This window comes from Mixophyes fleayi, chromosome 10 (genome assembly GCF_038048845.1).
Source record: "Mixophyes fleayi isolate aMixFle1 chromosome 10, aMixFle1.hap1, whole genome shotgun sequence".
Lineage (NCBI taxonomy): Eukaryota > Metazoa > Chordata > Amphibia > Anura > Limnodynastidae > Mixophyes > Mixophyes fleayi.
In genome coordinates, this window is record NC_134411.1 from 27,069,060 (window position 1) to 27,090,310 (window position 21,251).

At 40.4% G+C, this 21,251-nt stretch overlaps 2 protein-coding genes across 4 annotated transcripts in view; one reads left to right on the forward strand and one right to left on the reverse strand.

The window, feature by feature from the left end:
- Window positions 1–4,532: 4,532 nt before the first annotated feature.
- On the reverse strand, window positions 4,533–12,439 carry SLC35C1 (solute carrier family 35 member C1). 3 transcript variants are annotated; one of them, XM_075188242.1, is made up of 3 exons: window positions 12,366–12,439; window positions 7,150–7,655; window positions 4,533–6,048 (listed from the first exon to the last, which is right to left on the reverse strand). In XM_075188242.1, the coding sequence occupies exons 2-3, from the start codon at window positions 7,625–7,627 to the stop codon at window positions 5,480–5,482; spliced, it is 1,047 nt and encodes a 348-aa protein (XP_075044343.1). In that variant the 5' UTR covers window positions 7,628–7,655; window positions 12,366–12,439; the 3' UTR covers window positions 4,533–5,479. The 3 variants fall into 3 exon arrangements, with proteins under 3 accessions (XP_075044343.1, XP_075044344.1, XP_075044342.1); XM_075188243.1 differs by lacking the exon at window positions 12,366–12,439 and adding an exon at window positions 7,785–7,861; XM_075188241.1 differs by lacking the exon at window positions 12,366–12,439 and having other exon boundaries at window positions 7,150–7,870.
- CHST1 (carbohydrate sulfotransferase 1) overlaps window positions 7,975–21,251 on the forward strand; it is a 166,928-nt gene continuing 153,651 nt past the window's right edge. Inside the window, exons 1-2 of the mRNA XM_075188240.1 lie at window positions 7,975–8,080; window positions 15,707–15,844. The gene's annotated coding sequence lies outside the window, so the exon portion shown is untranslated. The remainder of the gene's footprint in view (window positions 8,081–15,706; window positions 15,845–21,251) is intronic.

Consider the following 21,251-nt stretch of genomic DNA (forward strand, 5'->3'; position numbering starts at 1 on the left):
GACAATTCCCATTTTTATCTGCTAGAAACACTCATTTTCCCATGGTTCACGCAAATGAATAGAAGTGGGGACCTGTTCCTATAAGAGTTTCATTTTGTTTGACACCCAATATGAGAAGGATTTTATAGCTTGAGGAAAATCTGGTCACATGCTGGCTTTTCGTTTAATGATGGGAGGATGAAATTTGGGAGTCTCCCGGACATTCCGGAGAAGTGGGCAAGGATGGATCATATGCTATGCTGGACAATTGGGCTTATGCAAATATTATTATTTTTTTCTACACTAGGATCATTAGCGTTGCTTTGCAGCACACAAAGTATTTTATTACCATTTATAATGTCAGTCATAAGTATTTTGCATGTATTGTGTCAAAAAAGTTGGAATATCATCATTTATTTATTTATATAGAGCCACTAATTTACTCACATTAGTGCCTGCCCCATTGGGGATTACAGTCTAAATTCCCTAACACACACACACAGACTAGGGTCAATTTGTTAGCAGCCAATTAACCTACCAGTACAAGGGCGCACGGAGGATTGTTGGGAGGGGGGGGGGGGGTTTCCCCCGCCGATCCAAAAACCCCCCAAAAAATGAGAGAGCAGCAGCTCCGTTTCGCCAGTGCTGTCCTATACAGCAGCCGCGGCGCTGTCTAAGAAGCGTCTGCGGCGGTGCTGTATACAATACCTGCGTGCGCCACTGCAGTATGTTTTTGGAGTGTGGGAGGAAACCAGAGAACCCAGAGGAAACCCACGCAAACACGGGGAGAACATACAAACTCCTCACAGGTAAGGCCATGGTCGGGAATTGAACTCATGACCCCAGTGCTGTGAGGCAGGAGTGCTAACCACTGAGCAACCATATATATTTTTGTTCACAGATACCACTTTCAGGTGTTTGCTGTTTTCACTGGACATGATTTCTGGGAGGGCAGCATGTAAAATACAGTGGACTAAAAGGGGGGAATTCAATTGGGCCGTGTTTTTCTAGGAATAAAGTGGCCTGCACAGCATTACCATAGTAACTGTAATAGTGCGCAGGTCACATTATTTTCCCGAATAACACAGCCAATTGAATTGGGTCCAAAGGGGCCAATTCAATTCGACCACGTTATTACAGGAATAACGCGTCCTGCACACTATTACCATTAGTACGGTAAAATTGCGCAGTATTATTAGTATGGTAATTCTAACGCTGATTTCACCCTCTCGGTGCTGCGAGTTAAAATTACCGTATTAAAGGTAATAGTACGAACGCCACATTAATCCTAGACTAACGTGGCCGAATTTAATCTGCCCCAATGATGAAGGGGCACAATGTGATGGTGAAGGGGTCTAAATACATCTTACGTCATTTTGACCCAACTGCTTAAAAGACGGGACTACCCGGTAATTATTTTGGCTTAGGGGTGCCGTGGAAAAATTATGGTGACCCTAAGGGTGCCTCGAACTGAGAAAGTTTGGGAACCGGTGCTTTATGACGTATAAGCTCCCTCTCCTGGCCAGTATAGAGATTACAGTTTGCAATATTTTAGTAGCTGACAGGATAAGATAAGAAATTGTGAGGAATTGCATTATGATCATGTCCAGTGGTCAGGTCATGTTGGGGGTGTAGTGTCCTAGGTCTGTATACAATGATCTTGTCTGGTGGTCAGGTCATATTGGGTAGGTTCATTGTCATATTTCTCTAATACCCCCTTAAGATTTTTAAAGTGTTATCAAATATTGACTACTTTTGTTATTCTACATATTTACGCCGTTTCCAAACAAAACTTTGTGGTTGTTTTGCTGCTTGTACTGTATTATTAAAAATATCACATCAGCCATAGCGTTTGGTAGCACCCATCAGAGTTTAGTATTAGACAGAAGAGACTTGTAAAGTTGCTGTACTTATCTGGTTGATAGGTCAGCATACAGCACACTGTAACAGACTCTCCAAGTGAGCTCACAGCCACAATTCCCTAAACCTCTCACCATGTATTTAATATTTCCTGTCTCAGCAGTAAATCATACTCCAGAATATATAGTGATATTCCAGAAATGCTTAAACGGTTCTCAACTTTCTTTCATGCAATTCACCATTTGTTGGAGCAGTGATTGATGTATAAAGTCCATTATAATGCAGCAAATGCTGGTAAACCACAAGAGCTACTGTAGACATCTCCGTTTTATCAACAGTGCTCAATAGATCAGATTTAGGTTCAAATAATAGATATCCTTGTGTCCTGCAGGAGCTTTGTCCTCAGCAATCTATTTTCACATGTTTCGGGGACGTTTTGTAGTCTACATGCACTTTTTGTTCCCGAATAATGTTGTTTGTGTAACTGTATCAAACCTACAAATTTATAAATTTTGATAAATGTACCCCCTGGTCTGTATGTACCTAGTTTTGAGTGGGGGGGGGGAGAGACATAGCTCACACTGTAGCCAGTTGTGTCATATGATCACAGCAACACATAATATTAACAAGGTCACATGGGCATTTCGGAATACTGCAATTTTCTGACCAGGAAACTGCAGCTTGCTGGAGAGACAATCTCCTGAGTCATAACATTAAAGTGAATGGGGATCTCTGTTACCTTGTCACACCACAGTGATTCTGTCTTCAAAATACTGTACACAGGATTTTAAGGTGCTGCTCCAACACCACATACTAGTCTCATAATTAAAGTAAAAAAAAATAACTTTCTCAGCACTTATTTGCACTCTTTCTCTTCATTGATTCCTTCTCATATAAATCTTCTCTGAATGGTCTAACAAGTCAATGAGCTCCGCTAAAAGAACATGTACAAGTGATATTTTTAATCAAGTGCACACTAAGAAATAATTTAGGCAGTCCTAGGTTCATCAGAATAAAGACAAAAGCATCGCATGAGATAATACGAATAAGGATATTAGAATGATATCCGTTTATAATGATATTATTTACAGTTTACATATTACCATAATCTATATATTTTATAGGATTGTCTACACTCCACTGTCAATTTTGAAATTTGAGGCACAACTATATTTCTTCATCTCTTTCAAGACCTCTGGGAGAGATACATGTGGATTCATAGTAGGTAGGAGGACCAATCAGAATACCCGAAATACTTTGGTTATTATGGATTTTCGCTGTGAGTGGCTCCATAATCAAGGTAAAGAGGGGCCACAAGGGACAATCCTTCATCGTACCATTTTAATTGGAGGAAATGCCTCCATTCACATGAACCCAGGCTGTAGGATTGATGTATAATGAAGCTATGTCATTGAGGAAGGGGGTTGTAATACCAAACGCACTAAGTACTTGTCGCATAAAGGACAAAGAGACCCGATCGAAGATTAATTTTGCATCGAGGTCCACCACCAGAGAAGGGGCCATCTTTTCCAACATTTTCGTTGATTGGCGGGCAGGGATAACACCCGCTTGATCTGATGCTCCAGTGAAGTGATGGCCCGAAGAAAGTCTATTAGCTAAAAGTTTATCAAATAATTTTAGATTAACATTTAAGAGGGAGTTGTGTCTAGGGCTAGCACAGAGATGTTCGCTCTGGTGGTTTCCCTGTCAAATGTCTTACCAGTTTGCTTTTCAGTAGAAATTTCCCCAATGAGCTTAAGTTTCAGAAAGAGATGGAAGGTGACATTCATCTAGACATTTTATAGTTCTGACGCCACTGTAAATTAATATTAGAAGTCACCAAAGGTGACCTATAAATGCAGAAGGTGACTTATAATATCCTTAATTACTTATTATACTAGAACATTATTCCTTATAACAAATAGTAATAGTTATACAACAAGTATAACTAATGGACACTACAGTGATGGCATCGGAACTCACCAGATATAAGCAATGATATGAGAACTACTTATTTATACAGATATTATATACAGGATGTTTTATATGACATTATTTTTGTATTGTATAATGATTCAGTCTCATGGATCTTAACACAGGATTATTCCAGCCACGGTCAATATAAGCGACAGTGACCGGCTTCCATTGAGCCAAGTTTCCACCTCCTTTGGTACATTACTCTTTCCTGGTATGAGCACCATAAAACCTTTATATGAACCTTAAGAGATCCACAGTTCAAGCAACAGGATGTCTGTATTACAACTCCTAAGACAGCAAGGAAAAGCAGACCTTTAAATAATGATATTAAAGAACAGGTAATAAATGGGTGAGGAGAGAAAAGGTTACTCGACATGTACCTTAAACATAAAACATTACCAATTAAAAAAGTATTTTCTAAATATTAACTACATTTATAACATGGCTCTTAGTAGAATCTCAACTCTACATACTCCTCTAAAGCATTGAGGGTTATGTATTTAGGTGTGACTTCACTAAACCAACCTGTATAAAGGTTTTAGGGGTAATTTAACAGACCAATAATAGGTAATGAATGTCAGGTCCTCATTAATCATTGTCACTGTCAGAGCCTGAAATACCCATCTGAGTCAAGCAGCCTGTAATCCAATAAAGGGCATATGTATCATTTGGGTGTGATCTTTTAAGATAATGAAGGGAAAAGGTTACAACAGAACTCCTTTACAGGATTTTATTATATATTATAAAAGTGACAACAGCACTCGTTTGCAGAGAACAGTCACATAAATTGAATTTCATGGGGTTTTTTCCCCCCCAAAATAAACAGAAAACGGCTTCAATAATACAGTGAAAATCTGTAAACTGCCACATGTATCAGGACAAACAGAACAAATAACGTTTTGCATAAAGAGCAACAATGAGCAGACCGATACATTTTTACAAAAGTTACTAAAAAAGTTCAGATTTACACATAAACGGTACTTAGAATAACAGAGAGTTGGATAACATTCAACGTGACCACAAACTTAATAAAAATAATTATTAATTTCAACCCAGCGGTAGTCAATATTTTCAAGCAGCTACCAAGACATCAGGGGCTATATGTATCAAGTTGCGAGTTTCCAGACGGGTTTTAAAAGTTGAGCTGTTGCCTATAGCAACCAATCAGATTCTAGTTATGCTTCACTTAGTGCATTCTACAACATAACCAGAATCTGATTGGTTGCTATAGGCAACAGCTCAACTTTTCAAACCTGCCGGAAACTTGCAGTTTGATACATTTACCCCCCAGATGTTAGTGCCGCCTTCTTGCTTATGCTACTGTGATTTAGCAGTTTTATATTTTCAATCTGTAATTCTGGTGGAATTAAAGATCAACATTTGGGTATACAAATATATTTTGTTTTTTTACACTGTAAACACACCTCCTGTACACATTTGACCAGTAAGGTCAATTATTTCCAGAATTAAAAGTCCGATAAGTCACTGAAATATGTGTAAAATTCACATAAGCTCAGGTTCATCCAAACATTCCAATGTACAGTTTTGTCTGTTATATGGAATGTCAGCAACCTAATCTACCATATTAAGTTGCACTGGCTTTATTTGTACCCATATACACAAGTTAAGTGTGCAGCCTCTCGCTGTCCTCATTATTTTGCCATCACACCCCTGAAGGACTTTTCTCCTCGTTACCGTTAGTCTGGGTGGCTGGTTGATCTTGCATTTTCTTCATTTCCAGCCCCTTCACCCAAGTGTAACAGAAGGAACCCCCAAGCACCATTGCATTGCTTGTCCACCACAAGAAACTCTTTGTCTGTTGGTCGTAAAATACAGCCAGCACAGTTTGAGCGCAGGCCTTGGCAGTTCCAGAGATATTGTGGGTCAGCGGACTGGTGAACTGAATCTGCAGTCCTGTAACATACCCTATAGCGAAGCCGAAAATACCTCCTAGGGTCATCATCCCCCAGAAGTGTAAAGAGTTGAGTTTGTCAAAAGAGAAGACTGTGCCCAACTCTCCGAATACGACCATCAGCGGCAAGAAAAGGAAACAGGCATTCACGTTGTTGTAGAACGTTAGGCGCCAGATGCTGCCATCTACAGCCGGAAGGACCTTTTTGGTATAAATGGCGTTCAGCGACACACACAGGCTGGCTAGGACACCAAAGAATATTCCACTCCAGGATAAGGTGCCTCCAGCTCCCTCTTGGTCTATACCCAGCCAGAAGCCACCTGTGAAGACAAAATGACGATTAGGTGACTCAAAAACAACATTTTGCTCGCACCGATTTGTTGCAGGATAGATACTATTGCAGTGTGCATCACAGTCAGATTGTGCCGCAACTACCCGCAACCACTGGAATGACACAAAATTTTAACTTTTATCAGAGTGTCTTCAGCAAGCTCTAATAAATATGTATACTGGTAAAAGCAACCACTTCTGTGGAAGTTTTTTTTTTTTTCCTTCTCTGAAGGAAATTAATCAGTAAGCAAAACATTGGCAGCACAATTTACAAGTTTTAGTAAGGCTCGGTACACACTGCAGAATTTTCCGACTGACGTGTTATCTACAACGACTGTACCCTATGGCTGAAGGTCCGATCGGTCGGACGATTCATGCACACACACTGACACGATTTACCTTCAGATCTGTGCTCTTCATCTGGTCCTCTATTTGTTTAGAAAATGACAGCACAAAAGTCATTCATTCATTCCTGTCACACTGATTAACCGCCTTGTTCTAGCTATCCACATGTCATAATGAATTTCGTTAGCTTCTGTGACTCTGAAACGAAATATTCAGTCTCTGAACGAATTATTCCACCTACAGCACTCTATATTTAGTCACCAGGACATGTTCATTGCCGGCACGGGCTGAAAATACCATGGGGTAAATGTATCAAACTGAGAGTTTTCCGGCTGGTTTGAAAAACCAATCAGATTCTAGCTATCATTTATTTAGTACATTCTATAAAATGATAGCTAGAATCTGATTGGTTGCTATCAGCAACCTCTCCACTTTTCAAACCCGCCGGAAAACTCTCAGCACGATACATTTACCCCCATGACTGTAAACTCTACGGAGATTGAGTGCATAAACACTGCATGATCGGAAAGTATTGGAACAAGATTATTAAACAGTACGACCAAACAAATGAAACAACGATCGACACTTTGGAGCGACTGTTGTTCATCATGTAAGTATACGCACTAACGCGATATCTGACTGAATGGTCATATATCGGCTGATTGGCTGAAAAACGTCCAGTGTGTACTTTGAGCACATTGTACAAAAGAACATAATATAAAAGATTAGACAAAGGGGAGTCTTACCTAGGATGACACCACAGGACAGCAGCGCATACTTGGATGTGGTCTGTTTCAGCAACACATAGGAAAGCAGCACATTGAACACTGTACTGAGGCACCTGCCCACCGTGTAGAAGGCTACCCCGAGGTTCTTGAGGCACAGGTTGTTGAAGGTGATCATGCCAATGAAGACCAGGGACAGGGGCAGGACACTGCGCAGGACTTTCAGGTCAAAGCGAATGGAGGGGAACTCTATCACCCCGGTAGGGATGACCATGGACATCATACTCAGCGCTTTGCACAGGAGCACAGTGACCAGGCACTGGTAGAAGGTAACAAACAGGGGGGCGTCCAGCCTGAGAGAGGGGCTGTCCAGCAGGTACTTGTTCAGGAAGACCATGGTGATGGAGATGAACCAGTACAGCATGACCACCATGGCTATCTTCACAGCCCTCACCAGGAAGGGCTCCCGGTCCCCCTTCTCATCTCCGGCCATAGCCATCCTCAGGATGCTGGAGCGCTTCAGAGTCCTATACATGGTGAAGAAAGGCAAGGTCAGGGCAGCTAGACATGGGGGAGAGGAAGCAGCACAGGCGGCAGGCTGGGCACTAAGCCCCGGCCATACACAACAGATAGCACAGTAACTATCCCCCTCTCACCGATCCTCCCGCCCTGGGTTGCAGCTATGGTGCCGCCTCCCGGCAACAGACAGCTCTTTACTGCTTCTAAACTTCTCTTCCGGGGTTTGACACCTGCCAGTGACGTCACTGTAAGGGCACCTGCCCGTCTGTGGGCGGGTCCGTGGTGACGTCACCACGTCCCAGTGAATGAGAGGAGCGTGCTCTCCAAATCGCAAAGGATTCTGGTTACGGTCTGATGGAGTCAATTCAATGGCTGATACCTGTTTTTCCAGTTACTGCCTCCAAGTGGCTCATGTGTACAGTCATTACAGGAGGTGAGTGAGTAGTGACACAGTAATACTTATAACTGACAACCTAAACCCTGTGTGTGACAAATCTTTTGCTACAGCTTTTCCCACTTTTATATTCACTGCTATAATAACTAGCTTAAATAATTGTCAAGGGTTTGTTTTTAACACCAGTTATCTCATTCAGGCCATGGTAGTGCTATTGTAAAATAAAGGGGAAAAGACTAAAATTGGAAATTAAGATGTTTAATGGATCAGGTGTCATTTTTTTTTTTTGTATATTTTACTTTTAAACTTATTTAAAGTAATTACAATTACCTCATGATTAATGTTCATATACTAAGGGACATGTGCCTCCCATTAAGGTGAATGACACAGTATCCTGCTGTTAGGGTCCTGGTGTCTGATTCATTAAGGTTCTTAACTTGAGAAACTTCTTATTTCAGTCTCCTGGACAAAACCATGTTACAATGCAAGGGGTGCAAATTAATATTCTGTTTTGCACATAAGTTAAATACTGACTTTTTTTTCATGTAGCACACAAATATCAACTTTAAATTTCAGTGTACAAATAAACTATCAAGTATTTGTGTGCAACATGAAAAAACAGTCAGTATTTAAATTATGTGCAAAACAGAATATTAATTTGCACCCCTTGCATTGTAACATGGTTTTGTCCAGGAGACTGAAATACGAAGTTTCTCAAGTTAAGATCCTTAATGAATCAGGCCCCTGGTGTTACTCAAGTACTCAACAAACTGTAGCTAAGAAGTTGGAAAGTTTGGTAGTAATTTAGTGGCATTACAATCTGAATTAAAACCCCTAAGCAGTCAAACCTAGTGCTCTTGTGTTTGTGGTAGATTCAGTCTGATGCATATTATTTTTTTGTAAATACAACTAATAGGTAACTGAAGATCTGCAAAAGTATCATTTCAAAAACAGTAATAATTATTGGCAAAACTGCAAAATAACATGATCACCCACTTGTTAAGGACTCCCACAAGAAACTGAAGACACTTTGTCCCACTGGTGGATAATTATTAATCACTAATTGTATAGTTGGGATGATATGCAAGTGCTAAACACATTTACTGCAACTAGCATTTTGAATCCTATGGTACAGCGCTATTAAATTGTATGCTAATGAAAGAGATTTGTTGCCGTGGCAGTCTGCAATGGTTCAGAAGTTTCCGCAAGATGAAGAAAGGAAAATCCTACCTTTGTGACTAATATTATATAACACTCTCCAATATATAACATTGCACCAGTGAGACAATAGTGTTATTTAATAACGTAGAAGCAGATGTAATAAAATGTTGTTCTTCATAGCAACTGCTCAGGTTTTATCAAAAATTGCACGTTTTGGTGTCCTAAGTTGATTTCTGACCACCGCTGTGCAAATCCCTACACTGGCTCCCTATGTCCTGCAGAATGAAAATTACTCACCCTTACCTGTAAAGCCCTCAACAACACTACACCTGCTTACATCTCATATCAATATACTCTCACTCCCACCCTATTAGATCTACCCCTGACCTTTGCATTGTCTCGTCTCTGGTAACCACCTCACACTCCCACCCACAAGACTTCTCCCGTGCTGCTCCCCACATATAGAATTCCCTACCACGCTCAATCAGGCTTTCCCACAGCCTCCAAATCTTTAGACGCTCTTTGAAAACCCATCTCTTTTTTTTTTTTTTTTACAGATGACCTTATCCCCAATAACGCTATTCACAATAATGCACTCTCACAACTGTCCCAATCTCCACTCTAAGCCGCATTTGCTCCTCTTGTTTCAGCTGTGCCCTCTTCCACTTAGAATGTAAGCTCTCTAATGAGCAGGGTCCTTCATACCCTTTGTTTTCATGTCTGCGTTTAATTTGTCTACTTTGTATGTTCCTGTTTTATGTATGTACTGTTTTCCCTACTGTACGGCGCTGCGGAGCACTGTGGCGCCTTACAAATCTACGATAATTTAAATAGCCGCTGTTATAAGCAGCTGCAAAGAGGTGTTTTAAAATGTCCTAGTGTTTTGTAACCAGGTGTACTAAAGGTATTAACAATTCGCCAAGTGAGACTGCACAGAAGCGATTCAGCTGAGAAAGCACCAAGCTCTGAAACACCGCTGTATAGCAGGGAACAGTGTTCTCACATTCAGTGTAATGTCTTACTAGAGGAATACTTAATCTCTTAAGTATATTGTGTTTTATTTTTGTTGTTTTTGGTTGGAAAACCAAAGTGTTCTAAAACACCAGTAAGTGGCTTGACTTCTACGAGAGAGGGCCTATGTGTGCACGTCAAACACTGCTCTCAATGCTGTAAATTTAGAAAAAGTCATTGTTAGCTGTTTGTAGCTGTGGAGCACTGTGTTTTGTATTTCGATGTTTGGAGTAGTGTGGTACAGTTTGCAGGGGTCAGTATGGTTGTAGGTGAGGGAGGGGATTAGAGTTGCTGAGATGGAAGGTAATAGCTGTTTTGAGGTACAGGAAAAAAAAAGAGAAGTAAGGAATACACATTTCACGAGCGGTAAGAAAAATACATATTACTTCAGTAACGTGGAGCGTAGAACTGAATAATTTACTGGTATAAATATTTGAATAATGGGGTATAAGTGGTTTAAGGGTGGGTGAGACAGAAAAATAGTAGGGATATCAAACTGACTAATAAAAATAAAACTAAAGCAGATGTCTATATATTTATTGATATAATTTTTTTCTGTCTTTTATGAAATTCATATTTCCTATTTGTTTTATACTCCTCTCCCTCACCTACCGGAGTCTGTGCCCCACCACTCTGGAGGTCCGTATCCAGGACATCCTGTTACACAACATGTCATTCCGAAGTTACGAATGACTAAGTCCTAAAACACCAGCGTTCAAAGATCGATGTATTAAAAACCACATTATTGCAATTTAAAAATAAGAATTTGCCATGAAGGGTTATTTTACGAATGGTAAAATATACAGATTTGCAGTATATATCATTTTGCACCTGTTTACCTCACCCAGGACAAAAGGCGCACCCTCTTCTATAGTCCTGTCTATTACCACTTTAGGATCACACCCTTCATTCATTTCCCTCTTTTGTTCTAAAATATTGTTCAGTATGGCCTCATTTATATCTTAAATTAAACATTCTAGTGAGGGGACATGGGGAATGTAATTATTACAGGCGTCATCATAGTACATTTGAATGTTTATACAGGAAATTAGATTTACTGCATAAAACTAGTCTGCAAGGTGCTAAAGGCCTTGTTTCTGCCACCTTGAACGTTTAAAAAGAAAGTTCTTTTGTGGAGAGAAACATGGCCTACCCTCCCCCTTCACCATAAGTGACCCCCGCCCTCCCCCCCAAAAAAGTTTCTTCTCCTACACTTGAATCTCAATTACTTTTTTACACAAGGGAGCACAAGTTTCACCAGTGTGCCTGGCCCAATTTCCGTAAGGAAACACTCATCGACCAACTTTCCCCAATCGGTAGTAGCATACGTTTGAACTTCCCACAGACACCGCTATCTTAATGCGCAAGTCTGTTCCCTTAAAAAAAAAAAAAACTGACATGTCTGCGTAGTGTCACAACATCGTTTGCAGTGTGACCCTCATTCTTTGCACTTTTGCATATGACCTCCATTGTCCCACAGGTGAATTTTAGCTGTATGTATGTACCTCACAGTGGTTCAATCTGTGCTGTCGCTACCAAAATGTAATTGAAGCTAGTTAAAATCACTGGGGTGGAAAACCTCCTTGGCTAAATACGTGACTTTGTTGTGACAATAGTAATATTAATGATGTACCTCTGTGTTATCATTAACATAATGTCGACCACAGCTTCAACAAAATTTTCAGTGTGAAACGGAAACATGCAAATTTCAATAAGCCTCTATATATGGGCACTAAACCAGTCCCCATATTTCACTGTCTTACCCGATTCCTCAAGCTCTCCAGCCGTTGTGGACCTACAAGTGCCAGCATGCCCTGTCACCTGGAGAGCCAAAGGTTGCCTACCCCATAGAGCAGGCCTGTCCAACCTGCGGCCCTCCAGATGTTGTGAAACCACAAGTCCCAGCATGCCCTTCCATCTATCAACAGGTTGTCTACTGGCAAAGCATGCTGGGACTTGTAGTTTCACAACATCTGGAGGGCCGCAGGTTGGACAGGCCTGCCCTAGAGCATGCTTTATAACTCTACTATAATGACTGACTACATAGTAAAGTGAAATATTATGTTGCATCTTTCTACACATTTTCCCAGATTATGTAGTGCCTAATGCAACACACAGCATGTTGCCCCCATAACCCAGCAGCCCCTCGTACCTGTAAAACGATTGTGAATCTGCCACAGGTGATCCAGGACAGGTAACTGCCAGCACTTGTATACTTCCAACGTCACCACCAGGAACTGAAGACGAGAGCAGTTACGCCCCTCCTTAGTAAATAATAACTTCTAGTTCCTTGTCACAAAACACTTAGGGAGCAGGTTTATCTGGTGATACACTGACAATAGCATATCCCATATCTACACACACCCACAACTCCTCTTCTATAGGCTCATATGCAAATTAAGGAGTCACAGACATAAATTGTGAATGAAGCAATGTGAAAAGGGCAGCAGGTTTTAATGTAACATTTCAGATAACTGGGATCATTTGCTGACGAGTTGTATGTGTAGTAATCAGTAAAAAACAGCTTTTATCTGTCTATGGCAAGTTAGATTAATGAAAGGAAATCTGTGAGATGATTTTATACTACAGACCGTGGGGCAGATATCTGAAATAGTTCTGCAAGTGAGTTAATTCAAACTTGAAGCTAAAGCCAGTGCATCGGTGTGAACAAATGCCCCTTCTTCCTCCAGGTGCGACCTGGCATAGAAAAGGAGGTAACATTTATAGATATGATAATCAGTTACCTATGCAACAGTCTTTATAAATATTCCAGTTGCCATAGATGCAAATATACAGCATCCCATAGCAACCTATCAAAAAATGAGCTTCGATCGGACTAGTGCAAGTTAGATTAATGAAAGCGAGTGTCTCACTGGTTGCTATGGTTGCAAAATATTTTCACCACCTCTTATATCATGGACAGCGTTTAATGATTGCCACACACTACGATATCGCACATTTGTGGTCCCAAAACGACCATCATACCCTATAATAATCCTGCGATATGTGATCAGAAAGTGACCACTATCAGTTTGTGTGTGTGGTCAATTAACCAGCCCTAATGACGCCGAAAGTGTTCTGGCCTCTTGGATAGAATGCCGAGCACCTACATCTTATATAGATTGTCCACACATATGTCTGACCAAAATGCTAAGAATTCTGTGCTCTTGCACCAGGTGATAGAATCACTTTGTGTGTTTCCAGCCTAAAGCTAGCTACAAACTCCAAGTTTCTTTAACCGATTATCATTCCAATCACACGACTGTTAGGCCCGATATCGCATTATTGTGTACACTCCCACTATCGTATTTTATAGTATTAAAGCACATCTTATAGTTTCAGTTGATTTTATAACCGGACTGAAAATCTCTATAAACGATGGAACAAAGTCGGGCAAATTCTGCAGTGTGTACTGTAAGAACTCACGACCAGCAGTGTAGGCAGATCTCCATAGAGTTTACAGAGTCACAATCTTTTTAGCCAATGGTTATGACAGATGAAGAGCACAGATCTGAAGGGAAATCACCAAACCAACACCCCTATTTAGCAGCGCAATTCATGTGCATTTTAAAGCAAACGTGTGTTGTGCTCACTGGGCCGAAGTCATTAAGGAAAGCCCTAAAAAATGTAGTAATTTCATCCTGGACAAACCATGCTACAATGCAAACGGTGCAAATTAGTTTATTGCTTTGCACGTAAGGAAAACACTGGCTGCTTTTTCGTGTAACGCACAAAGTTGATCTAGGACATGCCTTACCCAAACTATAAATCTGTCCCCACATTTAAATGAACCTCCCCTTCCAATGCAATATGGTTTTGCCCAGGTGCAAAGTTGCTCCTTTGGTTTACTTTGCTTTTCTTAATGACTGTGAATTAGGTCAGCAGGGACAGACTGTTTTTGCATTTTGCAATTAAACATGTTTAATTGGTGCCTTTTACATGGAAGCATATTAATTGGCAAATCAGAACATGATTGCATATGATTCAAAGAATCCTAAAATATTGCCCCAATTATAATTAAAATATTATAGTACACAGAAACTTTTGAAGCGGTGTTTCAAGAACTCTATTAGGCCATGTTGTCTAGGGTTATGCTTTTTCTCCTCAGGTGTTATACAAATGGAGGGCCTTCTGTATTCTGAGGAACACTGGGAATACATCAGGGCATACCTGTATGGCATCAGTTAGCAGGTGGGTGTCATCGGGTTCACCATAGGGCAAACCATGGCATTTATTATGAAAAGTTTTCTAGTGCTGGTCACATTTTATTTTTAATTTCGCTTAAATTATATTTCTGTTTTTTATTTAAATAACATTTTATTGTTGGTTAAATCTGCTTGTTTCATTGCACGTATATTGTTATATACTTGACTAAATAAGTAACAGAGGTACACAGTGGTTATATTGTTTAAATATTTATGGTAAAGTTGCAGTAACCAAGTCATACACAAAAAATCAATTAATGCACAAAGTTACATGCGTTATATGTTTTATGGTAAAGTCACAGTCAGGGGCAGGCTGGGCAGGGGGACAGGGGGGCATCTGTCCCCCTGGTCTGGTCCCATAGTGGGCTCCCTTGGGCTGGGTGACTGGGCCATCTGCATTTTTTTTCCTTTAAAATGTTCCTAATAGGCTGTTGATTCGAGTCTTGTCCTCCGGGCTAAAATTTGCCAGCCCTCCCCTGGTCACAGTACACAAGTCGTACAAATAATGTTTTGAAACACAAGACAAAAGGTGTGTTTAAAAGTGGTAGATATTTATTGTACAGTCGCAATACACAATTCATACACACCTTTAATGCAGCATTACAATAGGACAGCAACCTACAGGAAGGATGGATGGGGAGGGAGGAACCAGAGGTAGAAACCGAGAAGCAGTGGTTGGTGAGCGGTGGCGCTCGCAGGGGGGTTTCTGGGTCTCCAGAAACCCCCCCCTCCTCTAACTAAGTGCCCACCATAGTGGCACTGTCCTATACAGCAGCCGCAGTGCTGTCAAACAAGCGTCCGCGGCGGTGCTGTATTGTATACAGCACCGCCGCGGGCGCTTCTTTGACAGCGCCGTGGCTGCTGTATAGGACAGCGCTGCCAAAACGCATGCGCAGCAGCTCTCTCGCGTGCGCCCCTGGTGAGCTAGGAGATGAACCACAAAACGATGGTGTCGGAAAGACCAATGGTATAAAGGGTGTGTAGTAGAAGAGGGTGATCCAAGGCCGAAGAGCGGTCCAGGAGCGTAAGCAGGGAGATGAGGAAAAAGTTAAGGAGAGGAGATGGTGGTCAGAGAGAGGGAAGGGAAAGCTGGAGAAGACCAGGGAGTGTGTGGTATGCAGATGAAGGGGAACTTATGACCTGTTGTGTGGAGGTAAAATCATGTTTGTAAGTCATACTGGTGAAACGTTAGGACAGGGTAACAAAAACCTGACTTAAAAGGTGTTTCTCCAGCAGAGTCCTAAAACTAATTTGCATTCTCACTGACCTTTTTGTTCTGATATCACAGGAAGGGGGGTTCTGGGCCCTGCAGCTTGGTTTTTAAACTGCACTGTGACTATAAGAAATTGTTCCCTTTTGGGGAGTCAATCTGATAAATGAAGAATGTCCCAGTTTTCCTGCTTCTCCCAGCACCAGAAGATTATAAGTGAGTTATCAATTCTGTGTTTTATCCTTTTTATTTTATAAGAAACAATTGCATTATATTTTTTATTTTTTTTTATTACCTGTTTTATCTTAAGCATTGTGGATGTATTTTTTCATATTAAATTACCCTTAATAAGTTCTATTCTCTGTGTTCTTACGAATTCACGCTACAGTTTGGTCAAAAAGCTACGTAATTGAAACTCTGATTAAAGTAAATTGTGCTAGATTAATTCTAGGGAGAACTGAAGGCTTCCTAAATAAGAGTGTCAGCTCTTCATAAAAAAAAAAGCTTGGTGGTGGCATAGTTGGTACCGCAAAGCTACTGTGTGGCATAGATAGGGAAGGATTTAATCATTTTAGACAGACCAGGTGGCTGTTTTTTGGTTAACCCTGTGTCACACACGCGTCACGCAGGCTCAGGTGAGTGTTGTTCGGGACAGGGTGTATATTAGTTATTCAGCTTATCACGAAAATGATGTGCAAAAAAAGAAAATATGAGTGTGTATTTCAATCCGTATCTAAGGGTGAGACTATAGTAGATATTGTATATTCTAATGCCGTATATAGAACTTGCATGTGTTTTTTTCCCTTCTCCCGGAATATGTATTTGAGCTGGCTACATCTTGAGATGCGTCCAATTCAACATATAGACGCAAGTACGCTTTTTCTTGTGTGCACCTTTTTCTATGTAAAGTCGAGGAGTAAATGTTCTCATCTCCAAATACATGCACCATATGATGCTAGACCTAAGGAAACGCCATGGTAAAAGAAACTTTCAGGATGGAGTGTCTGTTCATAAAGACAACTGGCTATGATCTGAAAGACTGCTATATCCATATCTCTATCTTCGAGACAGAGATTCTATATCCTCAAATATTTCGATACAGAGCTCTGTCATTTGGTCTCACTACATCACTCAGGATCTTTTCCAGGGTTCTGTTAGTCCTACTGGCAGTGATAGGCAATTACATTCCCTGAAGACCCATCTGAGAGAAAAATTCTGGTGAAAGCTCAAGATCTTCAATTGCTAAAGACACACACACAGTTAGTTAGAACTCTTTCAGAAAAAAAGGACTGCATATAAATTGTGAAGAGTGTCGCTCTGATACAGGAGATTTTTGGGAACTTCCTAGATACTCAGAATTCTCATATCTCTCTCCAATTAGAACAACAACACAAAATAAGAAGTTTGGTTCAGAGCTTTTCACAGAACTCACTAAACAATGAGTAAATCTGTCAAAATGATGTCTGAGAATTTAGTGCCCACTGCAGAAATTGAAATAGGGCATACCACGTGTCCATCTGATTTCATGCTAATCAAGTTTCTCACCTGTGACTTATTTCAATGTATTCAATGCCTTGAAGTGAATATCTATGAGCGGTGCCGTCTGTGATTTGTGGATCTACCAAGTCCACTTGACATATGCAAATACCAATAGTAGTAATAGTAAAATTAATCTAGACGCACTCCCCTTAAGCCCAGTGTGTTTCTAATAATAATGTGACGTTGTATAGTGGTAAACCAGCTAAAGTCTAAGTGCTGATGCAAATGTATATACAAAATATAAATCATTACTGTAACTAAAAACAATAGTAAAAAAGCAAAAAATGAGATAGATTACATAAAACTTTTGGTCACTTTCACAAATTTAGTCCCAATGCATAAAATCTTATGGTCACACAATTTTTAATACCGTATATACTCGTGTATAAGCCGAGTTTTTCAGCACATTTTTTTATGCTGAAAAAGCCCCCCTCGGCTTATACATGGGTGAACTTACCTGGTCTGCGGTCCCTCAGCTCTTAACTTCCGCAGTGGAACGCATGTGCGTTCCACAGACAGGAAGTTCCGCAAATGCCAAACTTCCTGTGAGTGGAACGCACATGCGTTCCACTGCGGGGTTAAGTACAAGGGTGAAATCTCTCTCTCTCTCTCTCTCTCACTCACTCACTCACTCACTCACTCACTCACTCACTGAACCAATGCTACGATTGAAATTCACCGCTCCAACCCCTACATCGAGCTGGGGATCAGCATCGTTGGCGGTAGCGAGACTCCTTTAATAAACATTGTCAGAGATGGAAGACTATTGGCTGGAGACCAACTACTTCAAGTAAGCTGCAGGAGTATTGTCTTTTATCCCCGTCTAGCTACTAGAGTACAAAGACGTGGTTTACTGTGCAAAAAAAAAAAAAACTAATTGCCCTTTCTCCCATTGTTAATGGTATCTGATGTGTGAGCCTTTTCAACAGCAGCCGGTCTACAGTGTTTATCTGGACGGAGAAGCGGTGAACTTTTAAACATTTGACGCTTAGCTTTGCTATAATGCGGTAGTAATTCAGCCAGACTTTTGCATACAGCTATTGCATGCTAAGATAGCACACTCCTATCCAGTGGCCACCATGGTGAAAGTATCTCTACAAGTAATAGTGTAGGATTTACACTGAAAGCTTTCACCTTCACTAAAAAATGTAATCTCTCTCTCTCTCTCTCTTATAAAAACTTAAATAAAAAAATATCTACCTTCATGCAGTATGTAGGCCGTAGTAGGGAAAAGGATTTATTTCAGAGGTTGGCCATTTGTGCCTCTCTGCTGTTGTTGAACAACAAATAACAGGAAGTAACTGCACCTGCATCTCCTTCTAGCTAGACAGAAGCTTTCTTACTGACAGTAGATAACCTCATTGGGTGGCAGTAAATCATTCTGTAAGTGTCTCCTGGCCTTTGTTACTTCTGACACCTGGATTACAGATGCTGACCTTAGGCTGTGCATTTACCAGTAGCTGCTGCATTTCCCACCCTAGGCTTATACTCGAGTCAATAAGTTTTCCCAGTTTTTGGTGGTAAAATTAGGTGCCTCGGCTTATATTCGGGTCGACTTATACTCGAGTATATACGGTAAGTATATTTTATCTCTGTGTGGGTGGCCTCAAAGCGACTAGTTATCATGATCAAAATTGATAGGATCATTATAGAAGATGTTGAAAGATGACCTCTATCGGGTTGTGTGGCATCTACCGACCACACCAAAGGACTATTCAAGCTGGCAGCAATCCAGCTGGTCTGGAGCAAATTGCATTATATATCAAGGGTACATGAGATCAGGCATAATACATCATTTTAGTCTAACTTATAGGTGCAGATTGACCCACACAGGGATAAGCAAAAACATTAAACAAAATCCTCGCTTGTCCGGCTCTCCCTAAACAATCATTTCTGGCTATTGTGCCCGGCTCACAAAACAAACACCAGTGCAATCAAATGCACCTATTACTCACAGTTGTTTTGTCAGGAGTTCTCCCTTTGGTCAGCTTAACCTCTATTCCCTGGTGTTTGTAGGCAATTATTTTACTTGGTAGGCCAAAAACTTGAAAGGGCTTACGGAGTGTCTGTACAACCCATCACACAACCACTTACCCCAGGACTCTCCCTTTCCAGCTATTGTTATATCCGAAACTAACAGAACACCCATTCATTACAACCGCAAATCCATATATCTTGACGCTATAAACAATAAAAAGATGTATACACCTCTTCTACCTCTTTATGGTGTTCCTCTCACAAAATATATATTATACACAAAAAGACAAGTGTATCAGCATCACCCACTCACTTTAGTCCTGGGGACTTGTTGGTGCAGGACAAAGGAATCAACATACAGAAAGGGAGACAGAAGAGGCAAGTACACAATGATTGAATCAGAAAAAGAATCCTTTAATCACAGTAGGTCCATATCTCACAGGAAAAAAACATTCTGGGCCTAATTAATCAAGGAACGAAAAACAAACGTAACGTGTGTTTGTTGTTTTTTTTTTGTTTGTTTCTTTTTTTATTGTTTTAAAACGTACATACATCAGGCATACGAATGTCCATATTGAAGGCCGAGCGTATGCAGGCAATGTGTTCCTTTGATGAATATGGGATTAACTCATCTGACGTAATACCTGATGCACGTAGAAGTGCATTTTTATTTGCGCCTCTATCAGATTCCCCAGCTGATGCACCTTTGTGTACAATATACATTTGTATTACCTATTGACAGAGGAATGCTCAATTCCTTCCTTATTCAGCTTATTATACAAATGTTTCATGACATTAATTGTCATACTAAGCCTGCATATCTGTGTATCATGCATTCACATCAACCTGTGCCGTTGCATGATCTCAAAACCCATATACAGCATATTTTTCCCACTATCACAGTGATAGACCTTTGCTTATAAGAAATAAAACACGCACACATTTTGTATTTTTTTTATTTATTTTTTTAAACAATTAACTTTTTTAAATGTTACAAAAAAATATTATTTTAACTAACACAAAAAAAATAAAAATATTTATATATTTTTTTATTCCTCCAGATACTGGAAAAAAATATTTTGTTTTCAATTGTTCTAATCCATTTTTGTGCTGGAGATTTCTCTCTAAGTTTAATTTCACATAAAATGTAAAAAGGTCAGTCCCCCGCTCACAGTGGGTGCAGCCATGTTGAGGTCAGTAACTGTCCATAGCTTCAAGTGAACAATAGTGCATAGTGATATTGCACCTTCTTAATAATTAACTTAGAGTTAACCCTGAATAAATGTTTCTTAGATGAGGAATAACAACAATCCTAGCACTGAGGTCCATTAGCATAGCTATTAAAGGAGAGTCATGCAAGATATACACTAGGTGGTACCTAGTCCCAGAATGACTCCACCATATGTATTCTCACATCTCTAACCAGTTTTGGAGACTTTAAGGATAAATCAGCAGTTTCCATCATATTTGGTGGTCCTGCCAAAAAATTACATCCTACTGGAATGACATCACTCTATTAATTTCCAGTGTCACAGAGCTATCTCACAAACTGCCCATCCAAAAGCTTTGTGTGTGTGTGTGTGTGTGTGTGTGTGTGTAGAGAGATAAGTGGTTCGGATTCAGAGAAATCAAACATCCGAGATTTGGGGTTTCAAGTGAAACTGAGTCATGACTTGGTTTCTTGCGCCAAAATTGTCTCTTAAAACGAAATGTTATTTCCGGGAAAATGTCATATATCCGGAGTTTTGGATTGATATCTTTTATATAAAGGCCCTCCCCATGTTCTCTTCTGTCAGTTTAGAACAGACAGTATGTAGGTAGGATGTTGGCTGCAGTGCTCTGCGTTTAAATAGACTACAGCATTAGATGGGGTGGAAGAGGGACAGAAAAAACAAAAGAGTAGCTGTCATTATTTTAACTCCGCTCTGTAGAGATTAGTCGGCCAGAATAGTTTGCTGATCAATGGTTTTCAGCCAGTCAGAGCGTTTAGAACAGGCCTGTCCAACCTGCGGCCCTGCAGGTGTTGTGAAACTACAAGCCCCAGCATGCTTTGCCAGTAGACAACCTGTTGATAGCTGGAAGGGCATGCTGGGACTTGTAGTTTCTC